At 40.8% G+C, this 27,779-nt stretch overlaps 1 protein-coding gene across 2 annotated transcripts in view; it reads right to left on the bottom strand.

Annotated features, from left to right (window-relative positions):
* The window catches only part of GUCY2C (guanylate cyclase 2C), a 48,074-nt gene that overhangs the window by 9,752 nt on the left and 10,543 nt on the right, over window positions 1-27,779 (bottom strand). For both annotated transcript variants that reach the window (XM_081879298.1, XM_081879299.1), the window contains 17 exons: window positions 25,585-25,717; window positions 24,008-24,143; window positions 23,327-23,409; window positions 22,159-22,270; window positions 18,958-19,039; window positions 17,960-18,062; window positions 16,319-16,381; window positions 13,659-13,730; window positions 12,881-12,985; window positions 12,197-12,283; window positions 8,278-8,410; window positions 7,556-7,693; window positions 6,738-6,826; window positions 3,556-3,647; window positions 3,218-3,376; window positions 1,546-1,738; window positions 754-928 (listed from right to left, as the gene is read on the bottom strand). In XM_081879298.1, the coding sequence (XP_081735424.1) occupies window positions 754-928; window positions 1,546-1,738; window positions 3,218-3,376; window positions 3,556-3,647; window positions 6,738-6,826; window positions 7,556-7,693; window positions 8,278-8,410; window positions 12,197-12,283; window positions 12,881-12,985; window positions 13,659-13,730; window positions 16,319-16,381; window positions 17,960-18,062; window positions 18,958-19,039; window positions 22,159-22,270; window positions 23,327-23,409; window positions 24,008-24,143; window positions 25,585-25,717 (1,955 nt within the window). The remainder of the gene's footprint in view (window positions 1-753; window positions 929-1,545; window positions 1,739-3,217; window positions 3,377-3,555; window positions 3,648-6,737; window positions 6,827-7,555; window positions 7,694-8,277; window positions 8,411-12,196; window positions 12,284-12,880; window positions 12,986-13,658; window positions 13,731-16,318; window positions 16,382-17,959; window positions 18,063-18,957; window positions 19,040-22,158; window positions 22,271-23,326; window positions 23,410-24,007; window positions 24,144-25,584; window positions 25,718-27,779) is intronic.

The following is a 27,779-nucleotide window of genomic DNA, read 5'->3' as shown; positions in this document are numbered from 1 at the left end:
TTCTGTTTCAGGAATATCACATTTTCCAGTGGATGCTCTGTATTTTTTTTCCTACTTGGTAAAATGTGATTTGTATCCTGTATAATATGCCCACTGTTACTGCTATTACTTTTTAGAATGTGATGGTAAGTGGTAACTATTGGACGCTGCTGGTATGTAAATCGATGCAAATGGCACAACATTCTCCTCCTATGCCATTTTATGACTTTCTGTATGTGATTTTGTAACTACTTTTTTTTTCTTGTTTCCAATGCTTTAGACTCTAGAGATTGAATTTTCTGTTCATTGTACCTCTCCAACATGGGAGTGATCATCAAGCCTTTTAAGAGAAAAGTGGTGAACATCAGGAGAGGTACCTAGTTCCATGCTGAAATGGCCCATAGTTTTCTGAGCGTTTTGCTTTACTTTTCATTTGTTTTATTTCATTCTCTAAGCACCCACAAGTACTGAAGCATATTTTCTCTAATATTATAAAGAATTTCCCCCTAATATTATGGTTTTTAATATAATTTTCACACTATGTATTTTTCATCCACACTCCCCCCTAATGTACTCATTTGTGAACATTGGAGAATGGCTTTGCAAAATTTGGAGAAGTACAAATTTCAACGGATAGTGCATTTTGGTTCATGTATACTTTCAGGAAAAGAGGATTGGGTAGACTTATGTCAAAGGAAGCCAACCCAAGTTTCTTTCCCATCCTCATTCCTTTATTTTATTTTGATCAAATATTTGATATATATCACACCATACCAGAGTGAATTCCTATTCGAATCCATACAGGAAGACCTGGAAGATGTCCGAGTTCAAAGGAGCCCATGAAGCTGAGTATATCTAATGCCATCATGGAAATGTCCACTGCATGACGGTTGCCATTTCTCTTTGGTAAACCGCTTACTACCATATATGCATCTCCAATCGTCTCTACCTGTTGAAACAAGATCCAAAGTCATTATTTTTTAATCTAACGAAAGAGCAATCCAATATAGGAAAAACCTGAAAGTTCCTGTTCTTTCCTGCTCCGGAATGCTTATCACATCCCAATTAACAAACATGTTTACACACGTATTTGGAGTTGCAAATAGTACTCAGTATAATATTTATAGGTGACTGTGATTTTCTCTGAGGTGAAGAACTGTTCTTTTAAAATGTTAAAGAGAAACAAACCTTCCATATTTTGCACGACAATTTTAAACAGCAAAAATAACTACTACCTTTTATTTTTCGTTTTTCTTATATGCTTTGTTTTGCTTTCTGTCTCAGAAGAAAACATTTCCCGCCTTTTATTTTGTCTCTCTTAAACTGTTTCCACAGTGGGAAATTCATGCACATGAGGTTCCCTGTTTCCTTACAGACCTTTGCCCAAACATAAGCACTTTCAATTTTCTGCCTCTGAAATCTATTGCAATGTTTCCCGTCCATGCTAATGGGTAAAGCATGGATTAGCCCCTTAAAGGACTAGTGGCAATGCTCTGCTACCCCCTGCCCCTTTCACCACAAATCATTCTACCTAGCCTTCTGTTCTCTCTTCCCAGTTCTGGTCACCTTATAGACATCATGAGGGTCAAGAATTTGATCAAAGTTCTTGTAGATGTCATTGAGCATGTCCACCACTTCCATAGGGGTGCTGTATTTACAAAGGGTTGTGAAGCCTACAATGTCACTGAAGTAGATGGTGACTTCTTTAAACAGTTCTGGCTCTACCCGTCCAGTTTCCTTCAGTGACTTTACCACAGGCCTGTCAAAAGGAAGAAGATAAGTATCGTAGGATGAAGCTTCTCAATTTCAAAGTGAGCTTTAAAAAACAGAAAAATATATGGCAGTACAGTAGTTCTATTAATCCTGGTAATTATAAAAGACAACACCATTCTAAGTAATTGAGATTTTAAATCACAAATGATAGGGGCAATCACTCCATCTCCTTTCAAAACATGTTAGAGGTCAGTGGGTAGATGGTCATGTATTGCAGATTTGACAGGATGGCCTTTTGATCCTCTTTCATGCCCAGGGACATTTCAGCTGTACAGATATATAAGCTATTAGTGCTCGTGTTATAATTGAGGAGACAAACCTTCTTCTGCTTGACTCTAACCTACCTGCTCAGAATTGGAAACTGGTGTTGGAACTTGCCTATTTGTATGCACAAATTCAAGCACACAATTCCTTTCTCTTAACATGGAAGTTCTGTTTCCTGGCAGAATTCCAGGTTGTGTCATTCTATTCTGTTTTACTAAGTTTCTGTCTCTGCTACATCATGGCAGCTGGTGGCTGGGGCAGGCAAAAGCTTATTGGCAGTTGTGTCCCATGCCGGCAGAGACCAGCGCTTCCTTGAAGAGATGGGGTAAGTCCAATTGTGCCCTTTCCAGCTATGTAATTCAAACCCATAGTTAACACAATGTCAGGAAGTACAAGTCTAGCTTGAAACCAAACTTGGATTGACTTCATGTTCATATATACTATTCTGTCTACTTGCCCTTCATTATTTAGCAGTCATTTAAATCTCTGTCTGTCTGTCTGTCTGTCTGTCTGTCTTTCTCTCTCTCTCTCTCTCACACACACACACATAACAGAGCGCCTGCAGTTCTAGTTACAACCTCTAAAAAAGAACATAAGGCTGCAGATGATCCAGAAAATGTGACCTAAGATTACCAAAAAGGGAGCATCTTTCCTACAAAATGCTTAAGAGGTTGGAGCATTTTAGTAAAGGGCAACTAAGGCTAAATGTAAGAGACATTTAGTAAATGAGCTTTAGGTTGGCAGAATCCCAAGGCTGGGCACACACCTGCAGAAGGCTGCAGCCAACATAGCGTGCCTCTGACATCACCCCTGCTAGGGTTTTTATTTGTGAGTTTTAGCTGGGCTGGACAGAGACTCTTGGCATTTCTCTGTGGGCTGAATCCAGAGCTATGGGTTTGTGGGGCCTGGAAACCTAGTAGGGAAGCAAGATCTGCTGGAGTGTCAACATTGTGAGGCTTTTTATCCTATGGTCAGATTGTGTATATGTGTAAACAAAGCCATATATTCTAAATACATCAAAGTCTCAATTGACCTTCATTCCAAAGAAACCAAACCCTGGCTTAATGCTGGAACTCCTTGAGTCACATGCTGCTCAGAGACTGGGGTGCACACAATCCTATAAATAAGCAATAACGATAACTTGTTTAGAGCCGCCGCGCCCCCCCCCCCCCGATTTCTTGTCTGATTGGACAGCACTCACCCTGGAAGAAGCATGAAGTTAAGCCTGTCAGCTCTGTCTCGCTCTGCTTTGTACAGCTCAGTTCTCTCTTCCACCAGGTGCTCCAGGTTCCGTGAATACAGCTGCAGGCGTCGGATTAAGGTGTCCATGTAGCTTTCATTGGTTTGGCTGTGGTAGTTGCTGGGAATGTTGTAAGGACAAGGGTGAATTTGAAGGCTGACAACACCAGGAAGTTCATGTACATGACACCAGTGTATGGCTGCCATGTGGCCAGAGTGGAAATCTGCCAGACTTCTCCCTCTGAACTATCATTCTGGTTTAGCAGAACTTTTTTCTATCAAAGTAAATCACTTTCATACCTAAATATCTTAGCCAAGGTAGTCTCAATTTTCTTAAAATCTGGTCTCTTCTCTGGGTCTTCCTCCCAGCAGCTTTCCACGAGGAGATATACCTAGGGATGCACAATCCAATACAGGACTACTTTAGATATTTTGGTTTCCATGATGAAAACTAAAATAGTGCTCCCACACCACATAATCCTTAGCAACCCAAACTGGCTTCAAAGACTATGTTGTAACAATATCCAACCTTCTTCCCACCACTTTCATAACTCAATCAGCCACTCTCTGGAGCACCAGGTTCCACCCCTTATTTTTGCAAGCTCAGGTAGACATGCCCTTTCCAGGTGTAATGGGTTGTTGCTGGTCACCTATTCCAGATAGGAATTGATTGTGGAATTGGTGCTGCTCATGTCCAGTTTTAATCCAGTTCTTCCTTTGCCATGGAAAATCTGATCAGTAAAATAATTCATTTTATATCTGCAGTCACTCCTGGTATGGAAGCTGGTTAGTGTGTTTTATTTATTTATTATGGTAAGCAGTTTGTAATGTGTGTGGTGAAGTTTTAGTGGGTGATCCCCATAACCACACCTATATCTATTTTTGATCCTCACCTAAGCACAAACTATCCCTTTTTTCCCCCTGGTGACCCATCAATACCAAAAGGGGGGGGGGTCCTATTTTCACCAGTTGCCAGATGCCCTGTTCAAAGTATTGCAGATATTAATAATGTGCAGCTTGAAGCAACTGGATGCAAAAAAACTTACTCCTTTCGGACTAAAACGTTGTCCAGACCCATTAGTTTGATTCAAGCTTTACTTACAAAATTTTATTCAAAACAGAACAAAACATAAAAGATACACCCAAATAGTCCCATACAATATCTTGTGCATGTCCAGCACAAGCTCAGGATTTATAAGAAAACGTAATTCCAGACAGACCTAGAAGCAAAGGTCTCCCTCTCCTTACAGCCTCCATTTTGCCTGGAGCTGTAGTCACTCTTGGAGAGGCTCATTTGTACATCCTCACTCCTGGAGAGCCTAAAAGGAAACTCCCTTTCAAAATGGAGATTTGAACCCCAATACCTTTGCCACATGATCAAAGGCACACACTCCGTTTAAGAGCAGACAACAAAGCAATGCAGACATTGTATTAACAACAACAACAACAACAATAATAATAATAATACAGAGGTCTTGCACAATACATCTTTATCAGTCTTATTCAAGGCCTTAGCATTAAATTTAAAGCAAACAGAAACAGAAATTGCCCCACCATCACAAAAAAGAACACACCTCTTTTTTGCCAGTTGTGAAACATGTTAACTAAACTGGCTGGATAACTCTGGTAATTTTTGCTCTTGATCACTTCCCATTTTTTTTTTAAAGGTATGCCCACAGGGCTTGTCCATACTGGAGTTTACTGTGTGTTTGCAGCTATTCAATTTGCATTGTCCAAATGACATAATCATCAAACCATCACAGTCTCAATGCTTTCCCCTTGTAAATTTGGGTTCAGGTGATATGGGATTTTTTTAAAAAAATCAATTTTTATTTCATAAAGTTTATACACCACTTAATTGGAAAAAGGGGGTGGACTCCAAACTGCTCTACTTGGGGTTGCAGATGGTTCAGTATTTTGGGGTGGATGGATCAGCTGTCACTTTCTGCTTCCCCCCCCCCCAGCTCCCTTAAAGGTGTTTACAGGCTACCTGCCAAACAAGACCTGAAAAATAATTGGCTGAATAATACCGGCTGTTACTCAACCAAAATGACCATAATCCATCACCAACCAGCAGGAAGCCTGCAACTGACCATCTAAGCTGTGCTACTCATGAGGAGACTAGAAGCCTGTTTGTAAGTAGCAAGATCAGGCCAGGTAGGTTTTGTTTATTTTCCATATTTTGCTTTGTCCATTTGTCCTCTTATCTTCCTTTTTCATTCTCACTAAAATTTTATATAATTTGGCAATCAGAGATCTGAAGTGTGTTTATGCCAAACTCTAGGAGGCTTGCAATTTCCCACATGCCTAGCCAAAGAGCACATACTGTAACGGAAGCAGAAGGCTAGGGGAGCCCTCTTATGCCCTTCCTTTCACAACTGCCTTGCAAAGTAGACCAACTGCATACCCAAACCTACTGGTAATTGTTGCCACCACCATCCTTCTAATCACTTAGAGAACTCCAGACAGGAGAAAATTCTGGGCCACTCATGGAAATACTAAAATCTGGAACCCAAAGATAGCATCCAGTTTCCTTGACCCTCTCTGGTGTGCAATAATAATAATAATAATTTATTATTTATACCCTGCCCAACTGGGTGGGTTTCCCCAGCCACTCTGGGCGGCTTCCAACAAAATATTAAAATACAATAGTCTGTTAAACATTAAAAGCTTCCCTAAACTTTCCTTTCTCCACCAGATCCCTTTCAGTTTACAAGTGGCACAGAGCCAGCACCCAGTCTCCTAGAGACCAGAGCAGCCTGCTTTCCTTTGTAAGCCCCAAGCCTATACCAAGTGGCTTAGTTGATTGAGGTGTCACTAACTTTGAGTTGGCAGCAGTGCACACAAGGCCCAACTCGTCAAATTATATAACATTTATTAGGAATGAAAAAGATAAGGAAGAGTGCAAAGGAACAATGCGGAATGCTGAAAAGTAAAATGAGATCTTTAGTTCAAGTCTATTTTATCCTGAACCTGTTACACAATATAGCTGATCAGCTGCAGGCTTTTTGATGGTCAGTGAGGGATGAGGGGCTCTAATGCGAGGGACCTGTGATGGAGTGTGAGGAATGAGAACTGCATGCTCACAGTCCTTTTTTAAAGTGTTCCCAACCCAATGAAGCATTGAGACACACCTAGCACTTTTTCAGTCAATCAGAATGCAGGTCACACTTGCCAGGTAATCAGTGTTATCTAGTTAACCTATAGCACCCCTCCCTCCCCGATACCATACCCACTCCAAACTGTTAAAATAACCAGCAGCTAAGTCAGGAGCTACTATGATGTATGAAAACTCATTACATTGGCTTCTGTGCATTGGAATTGTTAATAGGAGATGTTAATGTGGTGTAAAAGCAAAACACTGGAAGAAAAAAGTTGGTTACACTCCTCTCTGCCAAACTTGCTAGTTTTAACCTGTGCATGCCGTGGGCATAACCTCTTACTATTCAGTTGAGCTTGGCTTTCTTTCAACATGGCCTTACCTCTTGCTTTTTCTCTCCCTCTGAATGCAATAGAAGATCCGGCCGGAAAGGTCTTGCTCCTTTATTGCTTTCTACTCTGCAAAGTTTCTCTAAAACAGGAGAGGGGGAAAAATATAACATACAGAACAATTCAGCACATGAAGATGACACTTTAACACAAGAAGCAGAGCTTTTCTAGCCAAGCAGATTGTGTCAAGGCCGTATTATATAAAACAAGATAGGCTTAGACCAAAATCCTAGATCTGAATGAACACACTCATTCTTTGATAAAGGTCTGCATATGGTGGTTTTTCAATTTGTGAGACATGTGAAATTAAGAGTGCCTACTGGGGTGAACTGACAGGCTGAGGAAGATACCTGCATTTCTTCGGCACGGCGCCAAGATAAGATGCAAGATGAAAAAGAGGAATAAGAATCTACATCCCCCATTTCTCCCTCCCTCTGCCCAGCCATCTCACATCCTGGGTGTCCCACCACATTCCTGTTACAAGTATTTGAACATTTGTGGTCAAGCAAAGTTCTTATCCCCATGTTGGAAAGTCTAAGTAGATTTATAATTAACATGCTCCACAGGTAGAAATCCTACATGAAAGCATGGCAGCTTCCTTTAAACTAAAGGCCAGAGCACATGGGCGGGGCACTGGCCCCGTGCATACAGCCTTAATGAAAGGGCAAGGCTTGGCCCATGCTCTTTCATTGCCCCTTCATATGTTCAAACTTTCCCCAGGAAAAATTGCATTTTACTGCTGAATGGCAAATGCAAATGGCAGTCCCTGGAAAACCTGTCATCAAGCCTTTTCATTACGCACAATGTTTACCTTTATGATCCCGACAATTGTCAGTGTAGAAGGTCTCCTTACGCAGTATGATCTCTTGTGCTATAATTCCAAAGCTGTACACATCGCCTTTCTGAGATATGTCACCATGGCGGAGGTGTTCAGGAGCAGTCCAGAGATCTGAGGAGCAGGAAGAGAACTGTGTGTGTGTGACAGAAACAAGCGGATGAAATTGGTCGACAATTGTCTACTGCTTTGGGGGCTCAGCGAAAAGCAATTTACGAAATTTATGAAATGAACTAAAACCAAGCAAGACACTGGCACTGGTAGGGTTGGCCCAATACATGTTACTTCCTGAGACAAAGGAGAATGGCTGGCCATGCATCTCAGAAGAAATGATTGGGCAACATTTGTCACCACAAGCTGTTGCCTCAGTCGGCTCAATTGTAGGGTTGGCCCTGGGCACAGGCATACCTTCCACTTTCAACTGTTTCTGATCCTCATGCAGATGGCATCAGAAATCACATCATACCACTGTTGGATTCTCATAGCTACACTACTGCTTCAAGCTGTGGTGCTGTGTGGCTTAGCGGAGGCAGTTGGGGGGGAATATAGTCATACCACAACTATAGTGCTATACTGAAATAGCTTAAGTTTAACAGAATATTAATGCCACATTTCCTGACAGTTCTCCTATAAGATGCAGTCAGCCTACAAATATTCATGAGGAATTCCCGAGTGAGGAATTCATCTTCCTTATGTACCTTTCTTTGGCGGAAGAATAGAATTGCAGCCATAATCGGTTATCTTCACAACCATGCGGTTATCCACAACACAGTTTGTAGATTTCAGGCGGCCATGAAGCTCTGTTTTGCTGGAATGCAGGTAGGACATTCCCTAGGATATGAAGAGAGACAAAAAAACCCCACAAGTGACTGCCCCAAGTTTCCTAGGGAGGGGGAATGACTGTTTTATCTGGCTGCAGCAGAGGAAGTCGGAGAACTGAAGGACCATTTCCATCAGCTCTGCTGAGAGATCAGCTCCACCAAGCTCTTCCCTCCGGCAACTGTCACCCGGCAGTCATTCCATGAGGCTGCAGCAGCAACAGAATTAGTAACACAGGCCCACCCCATTGGCTCTGCTGAGAGAGGAGCATCAGGCTCCTCTATCCTTATGAGGAACAGTTGAAGGAGCTGAGTATGTTTAGCCTGGAAAAGAGGAGTCTGAGAGGGAGATATGATAGCCTTCTTCCAATATATCAAGGACAGTCACATGGAAGATGGAGCAAGCTTGTTTTCTCCTGCTCCGGAGGGTAGGACTTGAACCAATGGATTCAAGTTACAAGAAAGGAGATTCCAACTAAACATAAGAAAGAACTTTTTGATGGTAAGAGTTGTTAAACAGAGGAACGGACTCCCTTGGAAGGTGGTGGACTCTCCTTCCTTGGAAGCAGAGGTTGGATGACCATCTGTCATGGATGCTTTAGTTGAGATTACTGCATTGCAGGGGGTGGGACTAGAATGACCCTTGGGGTCCCTTTCAACTCTGCAATTCTATTATAGTATGATCTGAAGCAACCAACCTGATTGTCTTTCCACCACAGAGAGAGCATATTTCCCTATTTCTCCTCAGCGTTCTCTCCATTTAAAATAAATAAATAAATAAAAATTGGAAGCTGTACACTCACTCCTCCTTAGTTTTTTGGGAGGGGAAAAATATGCATATGCCAACAGGCAATAAAAGTGGAAGAACAAGCAAAACACCACATTTTTAGGAGGAAATGAAAACGAGTCTGACTTGCACTTACAGCTTCTTATTTTTCCTGACACACCCTCTCTTCTGGCATTTTTGACACGGTGAGAGGGCTAAACTACATGGATTGCACCATCCACACCAAACACCCCCCAGAAAGCCATATGTGATAGAAGCTGGCTTGAGTGAAAGCCGATTTCTTCATTTGGTCTGGTGGATCTTTTCTATGTTTGATAGGCTGAGAGGATACAGAAACATTTTACCTCTCTCCCTTATTCTGGAAGAGTACACTGTCAGAGTTTTCAGAGAGGAAGCAGCTTTTACTTAAATCAATGTGTAATGCAAATGTGTAACCTACATTGGTGGCCAGAAATTCTTTTGAATTGCAGAAGCCTCTCTGCCGCAAGAGATGTTCTAAGCCGAGTTAAACCGCAGGCAAATATGGGGTTTGGGGACCCCACAGCTCTTTGTGTTTATCATCTTGCACCATGGTTCTGATTATGTTTCTTCCAGGGAATACTTCTGCCATGTTCCAACTGAAGGTTGAGACCACTCAGCTGACTGATCTTAAAATGAGGTGTCAAATGTCTGCCTTAGAACTGAAATATAGGCAGATGCTGTTAAAAATGCCCATCTTTGCCTCACATCCAAGCACTGACTGGAAGGATTAACTCAGAATCAGGAGGATAGCAACAGACACTGTTCCCTTCTGTTGTGAGGCAGAGACCTTGTAGTCTGAGTTTACAGTGAAAACCCAGCGACTCAAACTTCTGTCCTAAACGTGCATCAAAGAAGTGTCAGAGACTAGAACGGTCAGTAACCGCTGTATCTTATAATAATAATAATAATAATAATAATAATAATAATAATAATAATAATAATTTATTATTTGTACCCCGCCCATCTGGCTGGGTTTCCCCAGCCACTCTGGGCGGCTTCCATAAAAACCAGAAATACACTAAAATATCACAGATTAAAAACTTCCCTGAACAGGGCTGCCTTAAGATGTCTTCTGAATGTCAGGTAGTTATTTATCGCTTTGACATCTGATGGGAGGGCGTTCCACAGGGTGGGCGCCACTACCGAGAAGGCCCTCTGCCTGGTTCCCTGTAGCTTTGCTTCTCGTAATGAGGGAACCGCCAGAAGGCCCTCGGCGCTGGACCTCAGCGTCCGGGCAGAACGATATCTTAGCCTGCGGTTATTTGCCCTACAAAGAATGTAAAGAAGCGTGCAGATTCGGCAGAGGTGTCCAGATCCAAAGTAAGCCAGAATCCATAAATAATATATATATTATGCTAATAATGTGAGAAACAAATGGAATTGATCAGACTGACCCTCCTGGCAGTACCTTCTGATCATAAAATGAGCTAATGTCTGATTAACATCTTCTGCAGAGGCCCATCTCCAGGTCCCCTGTTGGAGCTGTATTGCATTCTGGGCCACCAACTTCACCATTTCTGCTGTGGCACCCCAACTTTGCAGTTTCCTCCCCAAGGAGGCAAGTTTTTTTATTTTCAAAAATTCTTATTAAAATCTGAGAGAAAGGAATACACTTTCCAGCACCAGCTGAAGATCTTCCTATATGCACAGGCAGATATAGATTTTAAATTATTTCTCTTTGTTCTAGTTTGTTCTTTAGTTGTTCAGCTTATTGGGCTTTTAAAATTTCCTTTAAATTTGTTGATTTTTTTTAATGCTTGTTCACTAGTTTTAAATTTTTAAGTTTTAAATTAAATTGTATTTATGGGTTGTGTGTGAATTACTTTTTATTCACATTGTTGTAGACCACGCTGTAATATTTTGATATTTTACATTTTGAAGGGTAGTTAACAAAAAATGTAAAATAAATAATTAACTTCATAATAATATGTTGCTACATAGAAATAGGCCCAGGACACATTAGTCCAATTAAACAAGACAATATGGGAGCTAAGGACTGATAGGTAGCAGGGCCAGGTTTGGGGTTTGTGTATGTATATATTTCCTTCGAAACTGTTCCCATAATTCTAAAATCTTAGAAGCAGGAATACTATTCTGACATTGATAAGATGACCAAAAAATCGTAAAAATTTAAATGAAGAGGATTATAAGCCAACAATATTTTACATGTGTACCAAAGTAGAAAACGTTTTGAACTCCAGAATCAGGTTTGCATAGACATATACAGTATAGGGCCTAGTTCTCACTGAAGTTGTAAACCGGGGTCACCTATATCTATTGGCAGGTGGGGGCTCACATGAGCAAAGGGTGATTAAAATTCCCATGCATGAAATTCATACCTTTAAAAGCACTAAAGGTAAAGGTAACTTTTATCTTCAGCTCCAGCATTGTGGATGCACAGAAAGGCCTTCTTAATTTGTGGCTCATTTTGAATTTATTTCCACTTTAGCTGAAAAGCCTTTTCCTACTGAGAGTGTTATTTTTACATTTCTAAACAAAAATAGTAACCACAATCTCAATTTCTTAAATAAAGCAAAATAAAAAAATTCCTTCCAGTAGCACCTTAAAGACCAACTAAGTTAGTTCTAGGTATGAGCTTTCGTGTGCATGCACACTTCTTCAGATACACTTCTTCAGATACCTAGAACTAACTTAGTTGGTCTTTAAGGTGCTACTGGAAGGAATTTTTTTATTTTGTTTTGACTATGGCAGACCAACACGGCTACCTATCTGTATCTTAAATAAAGCTCACTCTTTCATTTAGGTGCAGTATTATTATTTCCTCTCTCATTTCAGCAAAATGTCAGAATTTAACAAGCATTAAGTGTCCCAGCTCTCAACAGGAAAAAAAAATCAGATTTCCTATCAAAGGGCAAACAGTACTTATAGAATCCTGTTGTTAGACATTTCAGCAAAATACCTTATATCCCATCATTCACTCAAGGCGAAATTATGCCTCATTAAGTTCCTCATTGCCATCCATCTACTTACTTTTGCAATATCATACATGACAGAAATCTTAAATTCCCAGTCCATGAAGGTGCCATCTGGGTAGGAGATTTTATCATTCAAGACATCCTGAGATGAAAAGATGACAAAGAAGCTGTGGCAAGAATCTTTACTAAAAACAAAGGAAGTAGTGTTGTTTCATTTTTTTTTTTTTAAATCCAAAATTCATATGTGGTAGCTAATTAGAACCAACCAACATGTCACAAAATAGTGAGCAATCTTTTGAGCTCTCCAGAACTCTTCATCAGGCTAACTAGCAAACAAAAGGGTGTGAAGGGTTGCAGGATAGAAAAGCTGGCTTAATGTTGAAGCCACAAAGGGCTCATCCAAACTTCCGCTTGTCCTGTGCCTAAAAAGGAAGGGGCTGAGTGGTTTTGCCTTTGCCCCACCGCCTTCCCCTGGAAAACTCGTTCTTTAGCAATAAATTGGAACAAATGGCAATCATTGGAAAGCCCAATTGCTGTTTATAGCAATTCAGCTCTAAAGATTGTGCTTCTCCAGTTGGAATATTGATGGTAGTACTGAGAAATTTACAAGACCAAGAGCAACACAAACTACCCTTCTTCCTCACTGCCTATTTCTTGTGCCAGCAAGGACTTGTCTTTGATGTGAGGGGTTATCACCTGTCTTTGTACAAACTGATGAGTGAGCTACAGAGCTAATTACCCGCAATGATCCTCTCTCGCAGTATTCAATCACTCCATAGATCATCGTGTCCATCTTGACAGTGCCATAGAACTTAGTCAGATTGTAATAGTCAATCTGAAGGAGCTAGGGCAAAAATAATGGGCATGTTAGAAGCAGAATGATGACGTGGAAAATTAGATACAGTGGTATGGGAATATGGTGTCCTCCTATGCTGCTTGGAGATATATTGTTCAGCTACTATCACTCAGTGCTTTCCAGTTCAAAAGTGTCTGCCAGGAGTCAGCAACCTTTTTCAGCCGTGGGCCGTTCCACCAACCCTCAGACCATGTGGTGGGCCAGACTTTGAAAAAAAATATGAATCAATTCCTATGCCCCACAAATAACCCAGAGATGCATTTTAAATAAAAGCACACATTCTACTTGTGTAAAAACACCAGGCAGGCCCCACAAATAACCCTGAGATGCATTTTAAATAAAAGGGCACATTCTACTCATGTAAAAACACACTGATTCCCGGACTATCCTCAGGCCGGATTGAGAAAGCAATTGGGCCACATCTGGCCCCTGGGCCTTAGGCTGCCTACCCCTGGTGTATGCCAATGCCCGCAGGGTTACATTGAATAAGTTCTGAAAAGTGAGCTTTCTACATTGCCTGTGCAGTGAGATCTGGCACACTGAAGACAGCTTATTGGAAAAGGAAGCGCTTAATATCTGCAATATGAAAGAAATAAGAAGAAAGGAAATTGCGGTCTACATTTTTCAGTGGATATGCTGTGGTTGTGGGTTTAGTGTTTACCTTGTTTAGGTCTATTCTCTGTTTCTCTGTAAAATTCCCATCATTGTGCTTTAAATCCTTCAGGATTATCACCTGGAAAATGAAAAGGGTTGGTAGGAATGAATAGCAGCATCACAGTAATCCATGTATTGTATAATGTCATGAGAGGTCTGGATATGTAGGTTATATTTTAGAAATACATTTACATGAAATGTTACATTACTTAACCATTGATGGGGAAATGGACACCATTATCCTTTGCAAGGGTTGTGATATGATCTAAGTGCAAGGACAATCCTTTATACATACAAAGAGGTAACAAGAGAAGAACTAGGTGAACAAAACATTTTATCAGTCAGCTTTATCCAGTTCAGATCCACACAGAGGCTCCCCACCCCCTGCAAATGGGTTTTTCTGTAGATTGTTAATGTATTAAAGGGAAAAAACAAGGTTAGAATATGTTAAGATAAATTACAGGACAGAAAATAGAGGAAGATGGAAAGGATTGCTGAAACAGTTAATTGAAGTGGAATACAAAAAGGGAGGCGTGAGGAAGTCAATGAAACAAGTGAATGAAGGTTAAGATTGAAAATATCGGAAGTGTTTTTAATTGTTTTTGTTTTGTTTTGTTAATTCAATGTTTTATGTAGTGTTTTTGTTTTTGTATTGTATTATATTGATTTGTTTAATTCTTTTTTTTCTTTTTGTAATCTTTAAACTCTTAATAAATATTATTTAAAAAAACAAAAAACAAATGGGTTTTTCTGATACACTTTCTCCTTTTGGCGTGCACATTGCACAAATGACTCAAGTAAGTCCACTCCTGTTTTCTGAGTTACTATATTCATCGCTCTTCCACCACTTGCCATCCATATTAGCTGGTAGAGCTTGGTGGAAAATATCCCAAGTGTTTATTATTGTCCCTTCAATCACTCCTTCCCTGCCTTCTTTATGGGCACGAGCTCAGGTATTCCTGTAACTGTGTAAGCACCTATTTTAAAAAACAAAAACCACAAAATTCCCAGTAGTGCACAAGACTACAAAAGCAAATGGTGCCAACCTAAGCAATTATGCTTCACAATATGCTAATTGATGTTTTTAGGAGGGGGGGGTATCCATTTCCAGTTGTTTGTTTATTTTAATCTTCAGTAATGGAGGTCTTGCACAAGATTGATATTTGCCTACCTCTCTGCAATTGTATGCAAGTCCTTCCAATATCCACCCAAACCTCAATACCTCAATGAGACCTCCTTACCCCATAATGTGCAACTGCTCCAGTTGCTCTTCAGTGATGATTATTTTATTTACAGGAATATTCCTTTTGGCTGCATCATAGTTCAACTGAGCTGATGTGGAGGGCAGCAGAACTAATCACAGTGAGAGATAGGTAGTGGTAGCTTGCTTCTTGGGCGGCAATCCTGATCTCAATTACCTGGCAGTAACCCCCTTAGAATGAAATAGGATTTACTTCTGAGGACACATAGCTAGGACAGCAGTCTTAGAAGGCTAGATGGACCAAGAGCACAAAATGTTACACTTCAAATATGTGAAGCTGAAAGGAATTGGATGGAAAGAAGGAAGGAAGGAAGGAAGGAAGGAAGGAAGGAAGGAAGGAAGGAAGGAATTGTGACAATATTCTTGAAAAAGCAAGATCAGGCAACCAGGAGACCTTTATCCTTCTCAAAGAGCCTTTAAACTTCTGGAGTTGTACTGCCTGTACCTCCCGACGCCTAGTTACTTCATCTTCTTACCCAACAGGCCACATATATAGACACACATATTTCACAGCTGTACCCCTCCACCCCCTGCCTCACCCACAATTCCTCTGCCTAGATACAGTGAGAAATAATTGTGATGGGAGCAAAATAAAACAACAGAAACCATCCATGGCTGGACTAGAACCACGAAGTTTGGTTAACAGCCAAATGTAGCAAAGCACTACAGACACTTGCAGGAAGCTATCATGGAAAGTCAGACGATCTAATCGTCTCTCATGAAGTAGACCAGGAAAGCTTAAGTCACAACTATTTAAATTGTTCTTTTAGAATATAAAATGTCTCTGATGGGTCTGATGACTTAATTGTCATCTGTCCATTTGGTTGGTATTTTCAGAAAATGAATCCGAACTCTTTTTGTGCTAAGAAAGAGCAGCACTTCTCCTCTTGCCCCAACTCCCATCTCAGGGAGCTTCAAGCACCCTCTCCTCCTGCAACTCTTACCCCTCTCTGTGTTCTTAGGTTACCCCTAACCTCATTGCTTCCACATTCCTGTCTCCCTTCACTGCCACTCCCTCTTTATATATTTTGTCTGCTAGGTCCTATTTATGTTTTTAAAATTTTAATATAGAGGCTTTGTTTAAGAACAGTGCTGTGCAAAACAGAGACTTGTTGACCTGTTCAGTAATCTAGTCCTCGTCAAAATGGCCTCAACCTTCACCATTGTAAAAAAATAAATCAACTGCAAGGCCAAGTATAGATAATTTCAACAATTCTGCAGCCTTTCCAAGGACTACCTAAATAGAGCAGATAGACCAAAAATGGTTGGCACACCACAGTTTAAGAACCTCTGCTCTGTTATATCCCTGTGGTTTGCAAGTAACTGGGAATGAGCATGAAACGGCACCTTATCTTGTACAAGATCATTTCCAGAGGAGAAAAGCAGAGATGCTGGAGTAAATGTACCTTCTTGTCATATTTGCCTTGACGCAGCCTCTGGCTGGTGTCACGCCTTGTGTCGTCATCAATCTGAGAATCAAAGAAGGCTTATTTAGCTGACTTCAGGAATGCGTAGTTTTAGTGTAGTTTTAGATTCAGAAGAGCAGGGTCCCTTCATGATGGTCACAGCCACATTCTTTCTAATTTTATACAATAACCTTGTAATTACACAATAATAACCATTAGGGGTGCATTGAATTAATCAATGCAGGTGCCCTTGTGTTGCCTTTCAGCTAGATCTACTGCTTCTGTGCACATTATATAGGCAAATTATTTTGAATGCTCCAATATCATATTTCAGAGTGACTTGTTATGCTTTCCTTGAAGTGCTATGGTACTTAGCAGCACTTGCACACCATTCTCTTGAAACTAAGCATCTTGTGTTTTCTGTGTTCCTAAATGCTTGGCTTTGGAGCATACAGTGGCTGGAAAGATTAGGTGGTTCTAGGATGCTGGTGACAAGGACCTTGCTGCAGAAATAGCAGGTCTTCCACCCACTGCAACCTCAGATTACAACACCACTGGTAATATATCCCATCCTGGTGTGTGCAAGAAAAATGTAATATAGTAGCTATGTTTCCCGCAATTTGTAAGGGCATCAGACTCAAATATACTTCACCAAACATGAGTTGTGTTGTGGTCCTTTGCGCTTGAAGAGATTTTAAACAATACATGCATACTCGCTTACCATTTTGAACTCACAGTTCATAATTTTCTCTGCTGTGGGGTAGAAGACTGTATTTCTAAGCATTAGATCATGGTATTTAATGTCTGAGAAAAGCTGGTTCCTTCCTCACTCCACTCCATTAAAATAAATAATTGTAAGAGTAGCAGAATTGTGAATGTTATTTGGAATGTAAGTCATGTAAGATCACAGACATCTACTAAATATTGTTACTGTGGGTGCAAGAAACTCTAAATTCCAGATCAAGTTAGTGTTAGAATTTAATTAAGGTTGGGGTGTTAGAACTGGGAAATAACCAGACTCACGTGTGTTAAAGATGTGCATTTGACCTGTGTACTAGACGCTTCTAATCATTTAATTAGCATGTGTGAAAGCAAATTATGCTGAGCAAATTTACTAAATTGTGTATTAGGTACTTCTTAATCCAAGGAAATCAACCTGAGTTGAAAGGAAATTGAGTCAGCCTAATTTCCTCTGAAGTAATGGCTTGGGGGATAATGATCAATTAGCACATCAAAAGTGTGGCACCCCTCCCTGAGTTAGAAAAGCGAGACCATGAAAACTTAGTAGGAACTGTGTGATGTAAGCGGACAGGAGGAAGTTAGAGAGACATGGCTGATTTGCTGCTGAGCCACAAGACTACAGTGAGGAGAGAAACAGAAAACTCTTGAAATGTAAAGCTTTGAACCACCTCCATCTAGGCTCAAATTGTACAGAGATGGCACACTTATTTTTTCTCCAGCTATTCTCCCTCTCACCTTCCATCCTAGCCAATGTGAGGCCATACACAGAGATTAGGATATCACAGAGTTTTCTAGATAGCGTCTATGGTTCCAACATCATGGTTTACCATGTTCAGGAGGCACCTAGTACCACTTTATTGTGAAGGAGAACATGTGCCATAGACAGCTGCTGTTTCCTACCTTCAGACTAACATGACTTGTCTCGTTAGTCTCCAGAGGAACAATCTTGTCAGATGGGATGTGGGACCATTTTTTCTGGAGTTCAATGGCTCTTCTATATTTCCTGTACATCAGAAAGACAGGTATACTTGCAGCAATTTTTGAAGCATTTGAATCTGGAATTAGGTGCTGTGGACAGGTACAACATTTTAAGAACTTCAGACGCTAGTTGTCTGATAATGAGTGGAAATATTGACCTTTTTGACGAATCAGTTTGAGTCAAGCTGAAAGCAGACTTCTTAGAAGTAACCTTAAAGTGTGCACTGACCTCAAGCCAGTATCAAAACTCCCAATGACTAAACTGCTACAACTCAAAGATGGGATGCAGATATTCCATTACTGAAGTTTATCTGCTAGCATGCGTCAGGTGGAGGGGGAAAGGGAAGGAGAGAATGAGAAGGAACCTTTTTGACCAAGTAGGTGACATAGTCAAAGCAGCAAATCCACCACAGGGGGCTTGAACAGCTGGGAGAGCAAGGGGTGCCAGAGCTTATGCAATTTAGCTCATCTATGTGGGTGGTGCTGTGGGTTAAACCACAGAGCCTAGGGCTTGCCGATCAGAAGGTCGGCAGTTTGAATCCCCGCGATGGGGTGAGCTGCTGTTGCTCGGTCCCTGCTCCTGCCAACCTAGCAGTTCAAAAGCACAAAGTGCAAGTAGATAAATAGGTACTGCTCTGGCAGGAAGGTAAACGGCGTTTCTGTGCGCTGCTCTGGTTCACCAGAAGCGGCTTAGTCATACTGGCCACATGACCCGGAAGCTGTATGCCGGCTCCCTCGGTCAGCAAAGCGAGATGAGCGCCACAACCCCAGTGTCGTCTGCAACTGGACCTAACGGTCAGGGGTCCCTTTACCTTTATGCTAGGTGACCTTTGTACAGAGACTTCAAGAGCGTAAATTTCAGAAAGGATTTGTGGACTTAGGTCAAGGAAGGACAGAGGAAGAGGAAATGAGGACTGTACCTCAGTAGCAGCAGAGCGATGATCAGAACTACCACCACAACCCCAGCAAGTGTGAAAACAGCTATTGTCAGAATGTGCGGCCCTGTAAAAGTGAGAAATGGGAAATCAGACAAACTTAAGAAGAAAGTTCAGGGTAATCAAGAGTGTAATTAACCCTTCTTTATGTGCCTCCTCCATCCGAGGTCTGGAGGGTGGCAATACAGAAACGGGCCTTTTCGGCAGTGGCTCCCCATTTGCGTAATGCTCTTCCCAGGGAGGTTTGTCTGGTGCCTTCATCATATATTTTTAGGCGTCAGGCAAAAATGTTCCTTTTTAATCAGGCCTTTGGCTGATTAATATCCTACAGCCTTTTAAATGTGTTTGTGGGAAGGGCGAAGTTATAGTTTTGTTGTTTTTGTTTTAACTATTAACTGTGTTTTTACCTTGTTTTTATTCTGTGACCCACCCTGAGATCTTGTGAAGGGCAGTATATAAATAGAATAAAAATAATTAATAAATAAAATAAAATAAAATAAATAATACCTGCATCCCTCTGCCTCAGGAATTCAGAGACAAACCTAAAGACTCTCAGTTGACATCACATTAGATAAAGGCCTGTCTAACCCTCTTGAATTAAGAGTGACATAAGCTGATCAGCAGGTGGGCATGATTTTTGAAAAATGACCTTATATGCCAAATTTGACCCCAAGGTTGGCCTGTGGGCTGGAGTTGCCCTACCCTTGGTTTATAATATCAGTCTGAATGGATGCCTGCCAGCCATTATCCCCTATTATTAACAGCTATGCATGTTATTACTATTGGTCTTCTATTTGAAGCTTCCCTCAAAGGGTGGTTTATAACAATATATTAAAATACACAAATCAATACAACAACCTTAAAACCAATAATATAAAGCAAATATCAAAGCAAAACATCAAAAGAAGAAGAAGAAGAGTTTGGATTTGATATCCCGCCTTTCACTCCCCTTCAGGAGTCTCAAAGCGGCTAACAATCTCCTTTCCCTTCCTCCCCCACAACAAACACTCTGTGAGGTGAGGGGGGCTGAGAGACTTCAAAGAAGTGTGACTGGCCCAAGGTCACCCAGCAGCTGCATGTGGAGGAGCGGGGAAGCGAACCCGGTTCCCCAGATTACGAGTCCACTGCTCTTAACCACTACACCACACTGGCTCTCATTATTTTATGTATTTTTTGTTTTTATACTGTAAACCACCCTGTAATCCTCAGATGAAGGGTGGTATATAAATTTAACAAATAAAATAAGCTCCATTGAGTTAAGCGTGGACAGGTCTGCAATCCTGTATTGTTTCCTAGGAGTAAACCCTATTAAATGCAATGGGATTTACTTGCACATGTATAGACTGCATTGTTAACCTTTGAAAAAATTAAGCCTGTACAGTCTAGGCCTAATGATTTCCACTAAACTCTTTTGAAAATGCTTGCAGCAACTACTTGGCAAACACTTGACCTTTGGTTTTTTTGGCATATGCCCATGCTTTCCATCTACCTCTTCACTGAAGGCCAATCTTATTTTCTCCTTAATTCTCTGACAACAAGGTCATCCTTGTCAGAACTCCCGGGCTGGCTGATCCTACTCAGAAAGCAGGACATTGGGTCACCAATAAATAAATCAGTTAGCAAGCAAATGTCTTTGGCAAGTTACAAGATGGTTTTCTGCCCTGCACCTTGGGCTGAGTGACAAAAGGCTAAATAGCTCCAAGCACGCTTTAAACAAATTACAAGCTGATGTCTGGAATTTAGAAATTGGATGACATATTTATATTTCTGAGGTTCTGCTGCCCTCTAGTGGTTTCAGTCATCCCCTCATGAAAAAGAAGAGCTTTCACAAGACTTTCTCTCACCCTCCACATTTTGCACCCAATTTAAAGCAAAATATTCAGGTTTCTGCCTTGCACATTGTTACTGTGATACATGACACTATATTTCTGAATTTGAGATGAAATTTATGAAAGGGCACTTAATAACTTTTGAATTAAACAAGGTATTGAAAAATAGAAACATTATGTTCTCTACAATATGCTCAGGTTTTCATTGTTCTTTTTCTTTTGTATTGCATCCTCTACTTCATTTCAATTTAACATCTAGTCTGATAAGAAATACAATAACATTTGCAGCCAAAAACAAAGAAACCCCCTTTACAGCCAAGGCATTTCATTATGTAGTTTGATTTGGATATAGAAAGAACAATGTCTAGGTAAATTAAGAAATCATGCTTTTAGAATTTGAAAAAAATAAATAAATTCCCAAGCTGAACCTATGCTGAAAATTTGAGACATTGTATTCTAGCTAGGCAGCACCATATTTACTCTCTGGTCAACTTCTACACCTGAGGCGTCATATACTTTTAACAGTCACAGTATATTGATATACCATTAGGGTAAATTATTCTTGCCAAGGGTGTGTTAAACATTCAATATCTATGTCTTTTATCTCAACAGTAGCAAAAACTGCTATTGGAAATGGGAGAACATTTCTGGCATTAATGGGAATTGCATCATACAATCTGTGAGCTCACAAGCAATTGTGGGGTAGACAAACAATTGGAGAATTCACACCACACAGTGCTACAATGGGAAGCTGCTGAGCTCTGAGGCTAGATGTGTAAATCTCTGCTTAAGTGCTTTAGTACATTTGCCCTAGTTTACAAATTCCTAACATCTGGGGCCAGGTGAATAGGAAACTGCTCATTTAGCTCCAAACTTGAGCGGTACAATACAGGACAGGGGGTATATTTAACTGCTTCCCTGTGGTGTATGGGAGAGTTGGGGAGCAAGATTTGGGCCAAATGATCTGGGTCAAATGATAAAGAAGGGATTAGTGTAAGTGGGTGAATTATTTACCATGCAAGAATGATAAGTATGGTGGATGGGGACACTGGGAATCCTGCAAATCAAGTAAACTCAGAATGGGCATCAGCACTGACATATTCAGTCTTTTTGAACTGTACGCTCTCAGAAAATACTCCCATGTCGGGTACTGCTGCATACATTAAAGATTGTTTAAGTTGACAAGTTGATTCAGAACTTGGCATTCAAAGAACAAAAAAAGACGGATTTGGATTTTTTTTTTTTTAAGGTAAATTATTGGTTTTACTACCAGCCTAATGGTTCCTGTGTTCAAACTGGATGTACAAGTCTCATTGATTCTGTGCAAGTCCCCTTCGCAAGAAATAGATTGTCTCACCAGTGCCAGGAATATCACTAGGCAGGGTGTTTTTTTTCCAGATGAATGATGGTTTGTCCGTCTTTGGTACTGTCTCATTCAGATGAGTGTCAAACCGTAGGAGGGCCTTGTACTAGAATGAGAAAATAGAGGAAGGTTTTAGTCTGAATCTCCTTTTCCCAAGAAAACTGATGGATGTGAATATAATGTCAGCCAAGGACCTCAGTCACTCTCCCCACACTTTTCATCCCTCCATCCTGGGTCCCCTGCATCTCCACCATATTGAGCTGGTTTTGGTTGGCTTGTTAACAGAGTCTCTTTGCTCCTTTTTTCACACAAGCTGAGATTGAATCAGGAAGCTTCTAATTAACCATGGCATCCCATTTTACCTGAACCCTGGTTTAATATCCTGGGTTGTCCCATAGCCGGTAACCATAGAGTTACCAGGGGAGATTTCCCTCCTTTTTCCTGTATGCATTTATCCCTCACATTATTTTCCTTCACTCAAAATAGATTGCTTTCATCGACTATCACTCTGCTCATGCTATGTAATAACAGCACTTTTCAACTCTGTGGGCCAAACTAGAAATGAAAGCATTCACACAATTTAGTAAGTGCAAAAATTATTTCCCAGCAGCAAACAGCATCCATGGCGGAATGGGGACTTCCATCAGGCATGAGCTTTATCCCATTTACATTGCTGTGGCCCTTAAACTCTCCCTCTCCAGCTACTTTTTGCATCTGGTTAAATGCTCCCCCACTGTTGTCAAACTTGACTGCTATTTACTTTTAAAAGATTATTTGCATGATTACTAATTGCATGCATTAACAACATGTCTATTTTGGTGCTGTGCCTACAAGACTGAATGGGATGGAGCTAGATAGATAGAGATATATAAATATAATCCAAGAAGTGTGCCCATTAGCTCTGAGTAGGAGGTACATAAAGCCTCCAAATTCATTTTTTGAAAGGTAAATATAGGAGAAACCATTTTTGGAATAACAGAGGGCAAGGAGAAATACAAACTGGCACAGTTAGGCAAGGGGAAAGCTACTGAAGTGTTTTCCGGTGCGCCATCTAATAGCTGCCTTTGACGCTAACCAACCACTTCCCTGCACCGAAAACCTTCAACAGTTCCTTGGGTTACTTGCAACTCCAGCTAGAGGCATGGTTTGGCCCTATACTTACTTCTAAATTATTTGTCGTGTACATAAGGGTGAGATTGACATCAACATCCCCAAATTTATCCAGGACTACAGGACCAAGAATACCTGTAAAGAGAAAAATAATAATCAAAGCCTGATAATTTTCCCTGAACATGACAGGCAAGCCAGCAGCCCAATATTCACCATTCATCTCACAGCACCTCTGTTGTACTGATAATATTCAATAAGAAGAATGAGACTAGTGAGGACACACTTTTGACACACTTTGTTAAGGACAAATTTCAATCTCAATTTCTGTAGGCGGAGCAGAGCATCAGAAGCCACAGCCTGGAAGAGATATTAGATAAGGCTGGAAGAACATGGCAAATGCAACAGGAAGTGGGAATTGAAGATACAGAACTTGGTGCAGACAAATAGATACATAATAAGAAAAGCATTGTGGAATATTATCTCAATATATGATCAGAACAGAGAGACTCTTATATGTGTAAAGAGGGAAAGATTTACCATTATTCAATATGGAGGCAGGGTTGTTGGAGGTAAAGCTGATACATTTAATTAGAGAAAAACTATTGCTGACATTTATCAATATTTTTAACCCCTTTTGGGTCTTTTTACTGAAATCATTCTGTTTTTGCTTCCAATAATCTACTGTATTGCTTTGCCCATTAATGAGAATTAAGAGAAACACATATGTGATTACCTTTAAAAGTAACATTCCGAAACTGGCTGTTGAAGCTAGTGGGAGTAATGAAATGGCTTGCAAGAGAAAGTTTTTTCAAAGCATGTCCGAAGAGCAAGACAGCATCCAAGTAGGCAACAGCAAAGTCATTTTTCATCTATAAGAGATAATAAAAGGAGAGGGATTAAGCCACTGCCTCTCATATTGTTGGGCCCAATGTGTTCCTGAGTGAGTTGCTCAAAGATGGCCTCCTTCTTCCCATTCTGGTTTCCAGAGGCTTTGCCAGTTCCTTGGCTACAGCTTGTGGTTAGGAGAGAAGTGAATCACAAGTCCCAGTTTGGATGATGCGCTAAAGCAAACCAAACCTTGGCTTAGCTCAGTACAGTAGTAAAAAGGGCAGGGGAAGAACAAGGTGGCTGCAAGCTCCTCTCTGGGAACCTGCATGTTCCCACATGAATGTAGATGAGCATATTCTTAAACTGCTCCTGGCCTGACTGCACTGGCTACCAATTAGTTTCTGGGTCCAATTCAAAGTGCGGGTTTTGATCTATAAAGTCTTAAAATGGCTCAGGATCGCTATACCTCAAGGACTGCCTCTGTCCGTATAAACTAACCCAGACTCTGTGTTCATTATCTGAGGCCCTTCTTCATGTGCCTCCTCCACAAGAGGTCCGGAGGGTGGCAACACGAGAACACGCCTTTTCTGCAGTTGCTCCCTGTTTGTGGAATGTTCTCCCCAGGGAGGTTCGATTGGCGACTTCATTATACACCTTTAGGTGCCAAGCGAAAATGGTCCTCTTCAACCAAACCTTTGGCTCACTGACATCCAATGCCCTTTTATATGTGCTGTGGGAGCAGTGATAATTGGTTTGTTTGTTTTTTATATTTTATTATGTATTTTGTGTTTTAAAATATTTGTTACACAGTCGTACCTTGGTTCTCCAACAGAATGCATTCTAGGTGTCCGTTTGACTCCTGGAACCATTTGAAAACCAAGGCGCGGCTTTCAATTGACTGGAGGAGCATCCTGCAGCCAATTGGAAGCCGCACTGGACGTTTGGCTTCCAAAAATCGTTCAAAAACTGGAACACTCACTTCCAGGTTTTGATCATTCAGGAGCCAATTTGTTTGGGAGCCAAGGCATTTGAGATCCAAGGTACGACTGTATTTATATTTTTATAGTGTAATTTGATGTTGCAACCAATGCTACTTTTACTCCTACAGAGGGATGCCAACTGGAACATGCTTATTTATTGAAGGGCTGCTCAGACACAGTCTTGTACATTCAAAATGCCTAAGTATTGGGCAGGCTGGGTGACTGTAGGAGTGGGGGCTTGCACAGATTCAGGATGTCTGGAACTGAAAGGAAAACTGGCAGGTTGATGTATCTGCTGAATATCATTGGCAACCCACTGCTTCACTGTTGCTTAGTTTACATAGTGAAAATCAGCATTCAACGATACTGGTCTGCTGCTGCTCCGTTTAACTTTGCCTTCAGACCCGTGGAACAATTATGATCAGAAAGGGCTCTTTTTCCAGGGCTGTGTTGTAGGAGCACAACAGTAGTGAGCAAATAAATTATTATAAAATAAAATCACCCAAGGCGTTGCATCTGGAGTCCAAGGAATCCCACTACTGTTTGATACTGCCGTGAAGTTTGATGGTTCCAGAGTCAGGACAAGGACATTCTTCATGTAACTGTATGAGGGAGCATCTTCATAGTACACATTGCTGAAAACAGAAAGCACAAGAGTCCCAAATGTAGTAAGAAGCAAAAGCATTTAGTCAACCAAATGACAAATGAAGCAAATGTTGATTAAATAACTATTTTTCTTTTTTTAAAAACAACAACAACCCTGATGGTTTAATATAGAGACAAGGCTATCCCATGTTTATTCAAGCTACACTAAACCAGGAAAGCAGAAGCCAAGATAGATGCCTTAACAGATGTGCCCCATGATCAGCAAGGATGTTGTGCGATGCCACAGATTGTACTTGCTTACAACTTACACTTAATGCACCCATACCTTGGTCTTTCAGACCCAAATCCAGATGAGTCTGTATTGCTGGAAGAATGCCTGTGTACATAGGTGTGTAGAACCAAACAGTGAAAATGTACTGAAAGACCTGTAAACACCAACTTGGTAGTCAAGATAACCCTGGGACTAATTGGCTTGAGCTGTAAAATGGTATCATATATGCTTATCTGTTTGCTTTGAAGCTGTAGTTTTGGTTCAGTCAGCTACTCCCTTATCCGAGAGAGGGATGAAAGGTGGGAAGGGACCTCTAAGGCAGGGGTGAGTTAATTGGGCTACTGTTGCCAGCTTTTGTAACTTGCTTTTTGTATAAGTAACGCTTAACGTATTAGCCCCCCACAGACAAAGCCATCTTAAGGTGTGGTAGCAAGGAATCCTGCATTGAGTTGCTGCGTGTAAGTCTCTTGCGTAGCTCCACAATAAAGCACTAGAACTGATCTCTCGGGGGATTTTGTGCATCTTTCTTTGGAATCCCTGCAACTGGGTCCTTTGGGGCATCTGTCTATCCTTTGCCTGGTCTGTATTTGGACCTGTGGGACAAGGTCTAGCACATCTAGCTGGCAAGATGTGTTAAAGAGGGAGAAGATCAGAAGACCCCTCTGATGCAGTAGGACTGAGACTGACACTGCTGCCAATGACTTGGGGTGTGAGGTGTGTAGCCCTGTTTCCTAGCACTGTTGCAATTGCTGAGTGCATTAATGAAAAATGTGAAAGCAAGTTTTGAATATCGCTCACCCATTTCGCAGATTTTTAAAATCAACAAGAAAAGTGCATGTTGGCAGCATACAGGTGGTGAATGTATTGATTTTGCGAAGGAATGGGTTGCTTATGTATATTTCAGTGCATTTGTATGATTGTTACCTTTTAAAAGGGACTCTCAAAGGGACTTGCCTAGAATATAAAGTTAGACAACCGAGCCTACACATTGCTTTTGTGCAATTTGAAGCAAAGTAGTGGTGTGCTAGAAGAGAGGCCTAACCTTTCCACCTATCACTATATTTTACCTCCAACACCATATACCTAGCCTATGTTATCACCACCAAAAACAAAACTGTCTTGTAGCACGCCTACTGGTGGAAATCTCAACATGGTAATGAATAAACATTTTTCTCTCCTTCAGTTTGCAGTTCCAAATCCAGAATAATAATAAAAATTGAACTCTTATGATCTCATCCAGCATTTTACAAGTTCTTCCCTTCTTAGAACCCCTTTGGTAGTAAATAGTGCTTAGCTTCACGGAAACGTCATCCAGCAGAAAGCTTTGATATTATAATCAAATTCCTTAATGATTTATACTTGTTAGGATCTTAGAACAATCTAAAGACATCTGAATGAATGGGCTTCAATTTGGAGGAAATGGAAAACAGATTTACTAAGCAAAACTTTCATAATTCCCTGCTGATATACACCTATTCATTATTGAAGACGTGCATTTCAATTATAACAAATTATGGAAATAAGTTAAAACAAAACTTAACAAGAAGCAGCAGTTTAAACGCTCACACACAGGCTTCTCTTCTAGACCTTATGGTGGCAAATTTAGAAGTCAATGAAGGGATTCTCCCTGCTTTGTCCCACTCCATTTCTAGCAGAATTGGAACCAGTGACAGAAAATCCTATTTATAAAATACCGTATTTTTTGCTCTATAAGACTCACTTTTTCCCTTCTAAAAAGTAAAGGGAAATGTGTGTGCGTCTTATGGAGCGAATGCAGGCTGTGCAGCTATCCCGGAAGCCAGAACAGCAAGAGGGATTGC

This window comes from Podarcis erhardii, assembly GCF_964252035.2.
Source record: "Podarcis erhardii genome assembly, chromosome: 10".
Lineage (NCBI taxonomy): Eukaryota > Metazoa > Chordata > Lepidosauria > Squamata > Lacertidae > Podarcis > Podarcis erhardii.
This window is presented reverse-complemented; position numbering and strand designations above follow the sequence as displayed.